This window comes from Vicia villosa, unplaced genomic scaffold, assembly GCF_029867415.1.
Source record: "Vicia villosa cultivar HV-30 ecotype Madison, WI unplaced genomic scaffold, Vvil1.0 ctg.001162F_1_1_3, whole genome shotgun sequence".
In the NCBI taxonomy this organism is placed as follows: domain Eukaryota; kingdom Viridiplantae; phylum Streptophyta; class Magnoliopsida; order Fabales; family Fabaceae; genus Vicia; species Vicia villosa.
The window spans coordinates 194746-207876 of NW_026705510.1; the positions used below are offsets into that span (position 1 = coordinate 194746).

At 33.6% G+C, this 13131-nt stretch overlaps 1 protein-coding gene and 1 non-coding gene across 2 annotated transcripts; one reads left to right on the forward strand and one right to left on the reverse strand.

Annotated features, from left to right (window-relative positions):
* Positions 1-5081: 5081 nt before the first annotated feature.
* On the reverse strand, positions 5082-6277 carry LOC131633674 (uncharacterized). The gene is made up of 4 exons (XM_058904366.1): positions 5934-6277; positions 5702-5794; positions 5477-5608; positions 5082-5398 (listed from the first exon to the last, which is right to left on the reverse strand). The coding sequence occupies exons 1-4, from the start codon at positions 6159-6161 to the stop codon at positions 5357-5359; spliced, it is 495 nt and encodes a 164-aa protein (XP_058760349.1). The 5' UTR covers positions 6162-6277; the 3' UTR covers positions 5082-5356.
* Positions 5814-5885, forward strand: TRNAG-UCC (transfer RNA glycine (anticodon UCC)). The gene has a single exon. It is a non-coding gene; the product is annotated as a tRNA-Gly (tRNA).
* Positions 6278-13131: the final 6854 nt, after the last annotated feature.

Below are 13131 nucleotides of genomic sequence, written 5' to 3' on the forward strand. Positions count from 1 at the left end.
TTAATAAAACATTGTTATTTTCGATAGCAACGTAACTTTGACAATTTTTTTCCTCTTTTAACCAAGAGTTTATTAAGTTGGAGTATACTGTAAGATTAGTATGATCTAATTTAGAATTTTAAATGAGTAATATGAATATTTAAAAAATGTAGTTTAGTTGTTTTAATAATTGAAATGTGTGAAGTAATATAGTACATTGAGTGAGTTCATTTATATCACAAAATTAGGTGACATGGGTGTGAGTCCTCTTACATGTCGTTGATGGGATAACACTTGCCATATCAATCATGTGAAAACTTTATCCCATACCCCTACACTTATCTTTATACCCTTACAGTTTATAAAATATTCCAACTTTGCCCTTGAATGTATTAACTAATTTACCATTTTAATTTTACTATTCCTTCAAGTTTTTCGAAAAGTTGAAGGAGTTTACACCCCCACACATGTGTACCAGATAATTGCAAAAAAGGTCATACGGTAAGTTTTTTGTATTTACCGGATAACTTGAAATTATATTATCCGAGTTTTATTTTGTTTTTACCGAAGAATTAATTGAGTAGTTATCCAGTTTGTAATTTGTTATAACTGTACCAGATAAATTTTACAATGATATCTGGTGAAGAGACTTTGTGCTTTGGAAAAATTATTTTCAAGTTATTCGGTTAACTAAGTTTGGTTTACCGGAAAACTTAGTGGTAAGTTATCTGGTGGTCATATTTTTAAAATTTTTAATTTTTTTTATGTTGTAGTTATTGAATTTCTGTTACCAATATGAGATAAATATCAAATATGTGTGGATACCTCTGATGCATTCCTAATTACACATAGATTCGATACATGACAACAGGTGATAAGGTGGATTAAAGAGGTTGAAATTAGAAATAATGTAACAGTTATCATCACTCATTCAGATAGCAAAACATGCAAGAGAGGGAGAAGCAACAAAGTAATATTTGGTTTTGATAAAGGTGAGAAATAAAATGATACAAAAAGTGGAATACAAAGTGTCACTAAGAAATGTGGGTGAAATTTCAAAAGTAGGTCGACACCGTTGAAAGATGGGTCTGGATAGAAGGTTGATGTAAAATGTGGGCTTCATAACCATAATTTATCTTATAGATAATGTCATTCGTTTATTGGTAGGCTGAGTGAAGGTAGAGAAAAACACAATAAAGGGGGGGGGTTGAATTGGGTTTTCAAAACTTTTCCCTTTAGATATGGTGTTCATACAAATTAAACAATAATGAATGTGATGAATATAAAAATGACACATTCATGTTATCCAGGTTCCCTTTAGAAAAGGTTAGTCTTGTCCACCCACCAAGGTGATTTTGCCTTAGAAAAGGACTTAATCCACTAATCATCAAAACGATTAAAATTGCACGGGCCAACTGCCAGTGAATAACAACCAAAGCTTTGATCAACTGTTAGTGATTTCTTAAGAATTTTGACCCACCTGGTCCCCTAAGAGATATAACGATTAATGACTCCTTAAGAATTCTGACCCAACTGGTTCCTTAAAGGAGATTTCTCCATAATGACAAACTGTCAAAGTCTTCTTGAGTGTACAGACTAAGACTAGTCACTCCAGGAACAAACAACTAACTATTACTTAATGTTAGTGTTTACATGATTGCTTCTATTAAGATGATTACACAAATGTTTAGGTACAAGATAGTAACACAAAAGTGTTAAGCAAGATATGAGCAACAACTCCTTGCTTTTACATGATTATACAAAGATGTATTTGATGAATGTTTGGGTAGCATCTTGTAGTAATCTTCTTTCTATTCTTTCTTTTCTTTCTCTTCATTCTTTATCCTCTTTTCGGTCTGGCTTCAGCTTTCAGCTTTGCTTGAGTATTTTGGCTTCATCAGCATGAGCAACAGCTTTTGGCTTTCGCTATTTCAGCGTTCGCTTCTTTATTCTGAAATCTTGATCTTCTTTTATAGCCTACAAAAGAGACATTGTGTGAGAATAGAAAATTCTTTTCCAGAGCCAACAGTTACTTTCCCACTGATAGTATCAGTGTAGATGTTGGATAGTACAACACATTACTTTCTTTTTCTGTAGCTTGCATCTTTATCATGAATAGGTGGAAAACAAATTCTAAATAGTACAAATGTCGTTGTATAAGTGTATTTGTTTAAGCATACCATTATACTGAAATCTTCTTGAGAAAGTTTCTTTATCTTATCTTCCAATGATGTACTTATGATATGAAGTAATAAGATTGGAAGAGATCAACTTCCTTATCTTTGTTTTTGTGATGTGTTTTTCTGATGAGTAGTTCAGAAACTACTATGTTATGATAGCATGAAAACATCAGAGCCACTAGGAACAGAACCTTGTCTCTCAGAAATGATAGCAACAACTTTTCTGAAATAAGACGCAGGTCTTTCTAGATCAAATCTGTATCTGAAGTATAAGATGACTGATTTGAGGAGTGAGAAAGAATTCATATAACGTTACGTGCAACATTGTCAGAGTCTTTCAGAAATAGAAAATATTTTCAGATATCTAAAGCAACCGATTTTCTGAAGACAAGACATAATATCTGAACTTTGAGTCACGACAACTAATCCATATTTCTGGTCTTGATCTTTATTAGCTGATCTTGACTATGTCATTAGAGTTGAAAGCAACAGCTCTTCTGACAAACATATCTTGACACCTGATCTTTTGAAGCAAAAGCTTTTATCCGATGTAGACTTGATTTCTGATCTTGAAGCAACAACTTCTTATAGACTTATTTCTTTTGGAGACACTTGAGACTTCTGAAGCAACAACTTATTGAGAAGTACACATGAGATCTTCTTTCTGGTTAACATTAAGCATTCTTCGGAACTACTGATGTTTCTTCAGGAATGGAAGAGAATAGTCTTTCTGACGTGCCAAGCATATTGATGATTCTTTAGACAACATTCCTGAATCAATAAGCATTTCTAATCTGCACACTCAAGAAATCATTAGAAACAAAATTGTTTACATATAAAATATATGTGTTGTTATCATCAAAACTTTGAGATAGAGTGCATAGCCAAATCTTGTTCTAACACTGAGCACATATGAGAATCAACATGTTGTTAATTTGACAAAGATACATGTTCCACCTAGTCACATATACTTTCCTTGCAAAAGCGATGTCTGGAAAACGTAACTCGGATCAGGCAAGTATATAAGAATAAAAGTAAGTTACAATAAGAGATAAGAGGTTTTAGAAGTGATATACAACATTTGTTTAAGCTCATAAATGACGCATGATAAGTTTACTGAAGTAGAAAAAGAGATGACTCGGAAGTTATGCGAATAATTTTTTGGGCCCACCCAGATTCAATTAAGTTGTTGAATATTTTGACTATTGTGTTAGTTATGGACAACATTTACAAGACAAACAAATATAAACAACCTTTATTTGAAATATTTGGCATGACATCAACTGAGTTGACATTTGGTGTTGTATTTGCCCATATGGAATCTAGCAAATAGAGAACTTTTGTTGGATGTTAGATAAGCTGGAACAATTTTATGATGTTTACAAGGAATCAATTTCCCTGTAAACATCATATCCCACTGGTTTCTTCTCTTTCTTCTTCACTCCTCCTTTGGATTTAGATTCGTTGCATCATTGCATGGATATAATGAAGATGGTTGTCCAATGGTTTGTCGAGATTTGGATAACGAAATAAGAAACGAAGAAAGACCAAGTTTATATGAGAAGATATTTGGAAATCGAATATTAGAAGTGAGAGAATATTTGATGATATCAACTTTAGGTCCTCAGTCACCAGAGAAATGGATGACGCTACCAGATATGAGTTATTTGACAGAAAATCGCTATAATGTCGCTCTTGTCTTTTTAGACAATCCGTGCACGACTTTCTTTTCTATGACAAGTTCACATTCTCCAAGCGTCTCCATCTATTGCATTGATTTTGTAAATCAAAATCATTTGGTCCAGGTACTTACTTTACTTTTTAAAAATATATGACTTACTTTATTTAGGTTTTTAATGTTTGAATTATTTTTCTAATCAAGTAAACATGAAATAAGAGTTTTCGTTGCCAAGAGTCACATTGGATAGGACGAGTTTTCGCTCCCCAGTAGCAACATCTTGGATCTTAAGATTTACAAGACGTCTACAATACTGACAACTACTTACGCCTGTAGTATCATACTATGTTAGCTTAGTATAATTATATTTAATCAAAACATGAAGCGAATATTAAACGATGCCATTGAATTTCAATGCATATGTCTCAAGTTAACACGTAAATGACAAATTAGAACATAAGTCTAAAGTTAATACTTATGCAAAGTAGAAATATAAATCAATTTACTATGAGAAATGTGCAATGCTTCAAATGATTTGGTAACAATTTGTATTTTCTGTATAAATTATGTATCATGGTAATAATTGTAATTAATTGATCAATGTTTATATTTGAATTTATCACATCCTTGAATTACATAGTATAATTAGCATGGTGTTAATATATCCTTATTTTAAATGGCTTAAAAAATCAATGAAACACTACTTGTTGTCAAGGCAAAAACTCTCAAACAAAGACTACTCCAGAAATGCATCTACAGAATCACCTCTAAAAAATTACGTTGATGCATCTCCGAACCAGTTTTTGACAAATTTGAGGTGGATGGTTGACTTGTGAAGCACAAAATGCTTTCGGAGGTTAATCTAAAGATACATCTCCGTAATTTATTCGAAGTGATTTTATATATGCATCTCCGAACCATTTATTTTACAAATATAAGTGAATTACTCACTTATAAAACATTGTGTGTATTTTAAATACGTACAGAGATGCATTTCCATAATATTGAAGAATAAATTTTAATTTTCAATGTGTTGACCTTATTCCATAAAATGGATAAAGCAATACTCCATTGAAAATGGATTGATTACCAATCTATTTTAATTCTTAAAGTTTAGTCAACACAATTATATATTTAAAAACAAAGTAATAGTTATTGTGATTGTATTTTCCTTTTAATTAGTGTATTTGAACTTTAGATCTTTTCAACTTTGTAAAGCCTTTAACAAAGTAAGTCACAAATCCTTCACAAAATACTAATTTGTTAAAGAAAAAATTACATGAGATTAGAGACACATTTCCAGAAATCTAGCATTTCATACTTCATAGGATACAACATGGTTATTCCAACACAATAACCTTAACCCAAATCACATTTTTTTCATTGTTCTTATTCATTTTGGTTTACAACTTAAATACCTCTTAAAAAACTCCACAACCTCCTTATAAAAATAAACTCCACAAGCTCAATTAAAACACCTTCTGATACAATGCAAACAAACATCATTCATTTCTCCATATCAATTGTCACTCCTATTAGGCTTGTCTGAATGAGAATCCTCCTGAAACATATTCAAATAAGACCAAGATAAAGATGAACAAAATCTAGTTTTAGTAACATAGTAAAAACAGTAAAATACCTCTGCAAAAGGAGCTGGAACCCATTCATTGGTTGCTGGGTTTCCCTTACTGGAGTGATGAAATTCATAAGTATCTGGTTCTATATGGAAGCTTGTGTCACTTTTTTCTACCTGAATAAACCCTTTTCCTGTCTGTACTCATAGTAAAAAAAACATATTCATGGATTTGTGAAAAACTATGAATATTTTGAGAATAATAAGAAACAGGATTGAAGTTGTTATTACCGTGTGATGATGTTTGTCTACACTGTTAAGATCTTTGTAATACTCAGTTTCCACAAATTCTTCAGCCACTTCTTTTCCATCATAAATTAATTTCTGAAAAAATTAGCAACAAGCGTTTGTAGTCCAACGGTTAGGATAATTGCCTTCCAAGCAATAGACCCGGGTTCGACTCCCGGCAAACGCATAAACAATTTTTTTTATGAAAAAATTTGTGGCTAATTACGGAACTAACCTTTTCGGTGGGATCATTCTCGAGTCGTTGAAACTGTAGCATTTCTGGAACAGAATGATCTGAGAGATTCTTATCCACGTATTGAGATGCATATTCACTGCGTTGAGGTTTTGTGTGTCGTTTTGGTGCTGCTTCGTCGAAATGGTGTCTGGTTTTTGCTTCTATGGTTGCTTCTTCTTCAGGTGAGAGGTGAGTGTCGCTTCTGTTTGGTCTTGTAAGTTCCGCCATTTTTTTTGTTCAGCTTTTGAGATATTTTGAGATTTTGTGTGTGTAATGATTGGTTTTGTGTAATGAAAAGCTATTTAAGTTTGGTGAGTGTAGGGAGATATTTTGGTATGAGGACGTGAAAATATGGTTGAGGAGTTATTTGCTCTAAAATATCTAGGAAATCTTATCCATTTGGTCTTGTTGGATCTAAGTGTTTGGTGAGATAGTGCTATTATTTATATAAATTATAAATTGTTTTGAAAAAAGTTACTATTATAAACCATATTATAAACCACTTTACAGTTTAATGAAGTACTTTTAATGTTATTTTATTATTTATTACTATTTATTTTCTTATTTAAGATTTATATTTTTCATGTTATAAATAAATGATAATTCTATTTAAAAAAAAAATCTCGCTAATAATTTGTGCGATACAATACAACTAAAATATGTATCATTTGAAATAGGTATGATAAAATTTAAGTGAGATGGATGTCATAAACTTATTAAAATTTATTATATTCTAATGTGGAACAACATATTGATGGTGTGCTAATAAAAACTATCGTTGAAGCTCTTCGATACAACGGTGTTAGTCTAAGATATGTGGAATAAAGGGTGTAATTGTAATGTTAGCACTTCAACGTTTAAGTTAGTGAGGTTAATTATGTGTGACTTATAAGAGTAAATGAAATTCCACTAGTAATAGCACGTAATTAAGTTATATATTTTCGACGGTTTGAACCGCTTCTAATAAGCACAATATGGTATGTCGGAGACTGTTGGATTGAATGTCAGGGCTTCATATTAGTGCATGTCCTGACTATGGTAGGTGGAGAGTCCAGCTATTCATTAGTCTTAAATAAGAGCATTTAGAGTTAAACCTTTCGGAATGATTCAGTCATGTTAAGTTGTTTGATGTCTAGAACAAATCTTAATGTCCTATAAACGAAATTTACACTTAATTCAAAATTGATTTATGTTTTTACATAATATATAATGCATAAATCAACTTCTTCATAACCAAATTAATGCATCTGTTTATCAGGTGGATGTCCCGACCAAACTTCTTCAGGTGTCTTCATATATAATGCTGTCGAAGGACATCTGTTTATCAGATATGTTGCTGTTGAAACAGCCTCATCCCAAAACACCTTCTTTAATCCGACACTAGTCAACATGCATCTGACTCTCTCCAAAATAGTTCGACTAAACCTTTCAGGCAAACCATTTTGCTGTGGAGTACCTGCAGTAGTTCTATGCCTTGCAATACCAGAGGCAGCACAAAAAATGTCGAACGCCTCATTGCAAAATTCAAGACCATTGTCGATTCTCAACCTCTTGACCTTTCTGTCAGTCTGATTTTCGACCAGAGTCTTCCAACTTTTGAAATTCTCAAAAGTTTCATCCTTAGTCTTCTGGATGAATACCCATAACTTCCTGGAATAGTCATCAACTATGGATAGAAAATACCTTGCTCCTGGGTGTGATGGACACCTTGCAGGCCCCCAAAGGTTAGCATGGATGTAATCAAGGGATCCATATGTTCTTTGTTTGCCTTTGTTGAACTTCACTCTGCTAGATTTTCCAAGTACACAGGGTTCACAAAACTTCAGCTTTTCGACTTTGTCTCCACCAAGCAGATTTTGTTTCCCTAATTCGACCAGACCCCTTTCACTGACATGGCCCAATCTCATGTGCCAGATTTCTGTCTTCGACAATGGTTTCGTGGATGCAACATTTGTCGAACCACTTACAACTTCAGCCTCAAAGGTATACAAGCCTTGTTTCTTCACGCCTCTCAAGACTTCCTTCGACCCCTTCATGACTCTTAGGATACTTTTCTCTCCTTGGAAAACATATCCTTTCTTGTCGAATTCACCAAGAGAAAGCAGGTTTCTCTTCAAATCAGGAACATACCTGACTTCAGTTAACAACCTTATTGACTCATCATGGAGCTTGAATCTCACAGATCCAACACCTGCAATCTTGCAAGCTTTGTTGTTTCCCAACAATACTGATCCACCATCTTGATCACATAATTCATCAAACAAGTCTTTGTTTAGAGTCATGTGCCAAGTGCAACTTGAATCCATAATTCACTCCTTCCTAGAGTCACTGCTCGAAACCACAAGGATATCATATGATTCGAAATCATCTTGAACAATGGCTGCATTGCCATTATCCTTACCTCCATGATCTTTCAGGCGTTTAGGGCATACCTTTCTTGTGTGACCCTCCTTCTTACAATGATAGCATCGAATGCCAGATGCTTCGCCACTGTAAGACTTCGACTGGCTTTTGCCCTTCTTCTTGTCGAACTTACCATCCTTACGCAAGAATTTTCCTTTAACGGCCAAACCTTCACCAACAGTCGAAGATTTATGCTCCTTTCGTTCCTTCAAGTCCTTAGAATACAGGGCGTATTGAACTTCTTCAAAGGTCAGGGACTCCCTTCCATACAGGAGAGTTTCTTTAAAGTGGGCATGTGATCGAGGCAAAGCGCACAATAGTAACAGCGCTTGATCTTCATCATCGATCTTCACATCAATATTTTCAAGATCAAGAATCAGCTTGTTAAACATATCCAACTGCTCAGCCAACACTTTATCTTCAATCATCTTGAATGAATACAAAGCTTGTTTCAGGTAGAGACGATTTACCAGCGATTTGGTCATGTACAAACTTTCAAGTTTCACCCATAACCCTGATGTCGTCATCTCCTTTGATACCTGCCGGAGAACCTTATCACCAAGGCTCAACAAAATTGTGTTGTGTGCTTTCTCGATCATAGTCGTCTTCTCAGCTGCCACTAATTCAGCATTCATGGCTGCCTCTCCCTTCAACGCTTCCAAGCAACCCTGCTGAACCAATAGGGCTTTCATCTTCAAGCGCCACAAACCGAAATCATTCACTCCGGTGAACTTTTCAATCTCATACTTTGTTGAAGGCATCTTCTCCACGCTCATTGCACCAATTTGTTGTGAATTCAATGCTAAGAACAAAATATAAAACAAGGAAGAAGAAGAATACAAGAATTGATTATAACTGCTGTTCTTTTACTTTCTCTTTGAAAACAAGATTACAAGTTTACAAGAATAACAAATAACCTCTCTCACCCTAAATTAGGATTTAATGTGTTGCAATGATGAGAAACTAGTATGCTATTTATAACAAAACCTAACATACTAACTAATGGGCTTTTTCCACAAGGCCCATTACACAAGCCAACTTAATAAACAAGCTAACTTAACAAATTAGAGTTTAAACACTAAACCTAATTTAACATGCTAACAACCCTAGCATCTTCGACACCAGCATGTGAACAACCTTCGACTTCATGCTTAATCCTGTCGAACCAAGAAGCTATCATTCGACCATACTAGAATTCGATCTAATATCTCACAAACATTGTATCATCTATTAATCTTAGAACAACAATAATGTGCCAAAAAAAATTATATTAGACAATATCATACATAGTAAAAAACAATATCATCATATCATCTATTACAAAACAAATTTTAGACAACTTCTAATACAAGTGGTAAAAAGACAACTTCTAATAGAATAATAAAAAATATCTTATAAACTCACAAATTTTAGTTGAAAAAACAATAATATCATATCATCTATTAATTTTAGAACAACAATAATAAATACCATTTTTTATTTTACTATGTACTGGTTCATCATATATTGTGTCAAAAATTTACCTACCAATTTCTATATAATAGAATACCAACAAAAATAATCAATAATAAGTCTATCAAACAATAATAATGGTAGCACCAAAGAAAAACTTGCACCTCTAAACTCAATTTAGATTGAATCTTTACCCTTATAATTTTTTTTAAACATCCTATGAGATATTGAAAAACAAATTAACTATTAGAAATAGTTTAAAGTGACACTTTAATTTAGGACCAAATTTACCACTTGTTCTCTGAAAAACCAATTATTTTAGAAAATAAAAAAAATTGAATATAATTATATTTTACTGTTGTGTCATAGAACTAAATTCATATTTAAACTGTTATAAAATTTCAATACTTACTAATACCAAAAAAATAAAAAATGGTGTATAACAAAAACATAAGCAGAAACAATGTATAAGCAAACAGAATTACGAAACCGAATGATAAACAGAGAAATTCATATTTTGTTATCCGTACTGAGGGTCTGGATTTTGAAATTCGAAATACACACGAGATTTTGAAATCCAAACATCAATCCTAACCTTTATATCTCTTAAATCCATACCAAATCTAAATAGAAATTGCATTTTCTATTGGACGTAACCTAATGTAGCTTAGTTATAATTTATTAATAGAGTTTCATGCAATAAAAATCATAAAAATGTAAGGATATGAAAAAGTTACCAAATGTCAGAGATGAATGTGCTTAGTTTGAATGAAAAAAAGTAGAAGTTGATGAAGTGTTTGGTTTGAATGAACGGATGATTGAAAGGTTGAGAGCAAGGTTAAAAAAATGTTGGGTTTTTTTGTTCTTAAGGAAAATTGAGAAGTTATTTCAAGTGTAATGGAATGGGGAGGGAAATACTATTCGCGCGCACTTAATATAGAGTGTCTGAATTTTAATCTCCGGACTTGGAATATGGATTTCAATCTTCGAATTTATTATTTATTTGTATTAAGCGTGGTTTTGAGATTGGGTTTGGTGTGTTTATGGTGCATCCGGATTCCAATTTTCATAATCTAAGGGTATTTTGAAAATTTTGCTTTAGTTATTAGATGCAGAAATTTCGGTTTAGTTATTAAAAGTTAAAAATCCAGATGCAAAAATTGTCAAAATAAGAACCCCCAAGTTTCTTAATATATTCTAAGGTACATTTGAGTCATTTTAATAAATATTTGTTACAATAATTTATTACTTTTGAAGTTTACTTAAGTACATAATTATTATAAATATATTTAGTGAAATTACGTCAACATAATCAGAGTGGCGCAGCGGAAGCGTGGTGGGCCCATAACCCACAGGTCCCTGGATTGAAACCAGGCTCTGATAGTTTTTTTTTGTTTTTTTCCTAATTATTTTAGAATTTTATTTGTTAAAATTTAGGATGGAGACGCATCTCTGTAGGGATGGCAATTTGGTCCATACCCTATTGGTACCCGCAAAAAATTTCCACAGCGGGTAAGATAAAAACCCGCAAAATGGATATGGGTACGGACACGGGTTATAACCCATTAAAATGAGCGGATAATTATTACATATTTATACAATTTCATTTATATTATTATATAAAAATGCATGTTTATAAATTTCTTTAAAAAACATTACTATTAAACTATTACACATTTTAATAAAAAAAATGTCTTATTTATTTCTTAACTCAACAATAACATCCAGATTTTTTTTAATATTGTTAAAAAACTTATAATTATATGATATTTTATAATTAATTGATTTAATTTTACTACAAACGTGGGTAAACGGGCACAGGGATGGGTATTGAGGTACCCAAAGTGTTCGGGTACGGGTATGAATATTGGTGCCCACACGGGTATGGGAATTTTTTCAAACTGCGGGTATGGGGACGGGTACTATAGTACCCTGCCCAAACTTTGCCCATTGTCATCCCTATATATCGGTATGCACAAAAGATTGATTCAGAGATGTATCTCCAAAATTCCCCTTAGTTTATTATTCTGTGAGCTTTCTGGAGATGTATTATTCAAAACAGAAACAGGCAAAAACAATGGCAAAATGGAAAACCAAGATAAATTAACATCAAAATAAACATTACATAGATAAACATTACATAGATAAACATTACATAAATTTTAATATTGCATGTCATTGCAAATGGGTGGCTCAGTGATAACACGTAATTATATCGTATATTAGGCTCGATTATAACATAAATTGTTTCGTTATTTTATTATAAGTATATATTATTACGGTATTATGCTGGTATTTTCCTTTGTTTCAGGTATTATGTTTATGCAAGAAGCATTTGGCAAAATAAGAAGAAATTGTATTAAAAAGGCAAAAGAATCAAGTTGGAGGTACTGTAGTGAAGTGAGGTGCAAATAGAGGAATCCAAAGTGGAACGCGCGAGGCCCAGCCCACGTGAAGCTGAAGCCCCCACGTCTCCAAGTGGGAGACGGTCGTCTCACCCTCCACAAAACAAGGGACGCACGTCCCCATCATCCAAGCCACGTCTCCAAGTGGGAGACGCCCGTCTCTAGGCCTACTACAAGGAGGAGACGTCCGTCTCCTAGGCCCAAGGGTGAAAGAGAGCCACACGTCAAGCACTTGAGACGTCCGTCTTCACCTCTCCACTATTTTCTCCACTTCTTTCTCACGCAAGGCGCACGTCTCCAACACTTTCCAAGTCAAACTGTTCCTAAATTCTCGGGGAAGAAAGAGGAACACGTGAAGAAGTAGTTACCATATTCTTCATTATAAAAAGAGGCTTCTACGAAGTGAAAAAGGGTTGGACCATGCTTTGTCCCAGCTGTAGCGGGGAAAATCTGAGATCGAAGCCATAGGATTGACTCAACTCAATATTTCAGTGAAAGTCGCCACCGCGCTTTATTGTTTCCAAAGGAAAAGGGAAAAGAACGAATAAAACCCCAAGTTTGTTTTTAAAACAAAAAGAAGAGATCTTAGGTACGGGTGTTGTTTATACAAGGGGAAGGTTTTAAGCACCCCTCATATCTGTGGTACTCCACAAGAACCTTTTTGAAAATCTGTGTCGTGTATGCTAAAAAACGGGTTTGTTTTATTTTTAAAATAAGCTCGGCAAGACGTTAAGCCTTGTGCCTACATACCTCCTCGGTGCAATGGAGAAGTCAGAGCTAATGTAGTTCCGCTAAAAGGGAAAACATTTTAAAACCGAATAAACACTTTATCATCGTCGGAGAGAAATACTCAGCCATTAATCTTGAGCATGAGAACAAACGAGTTCTTTGCTTCGCAAATGAAAGAAGGGCTCCAACTCGGATAAAATCAACGAGTA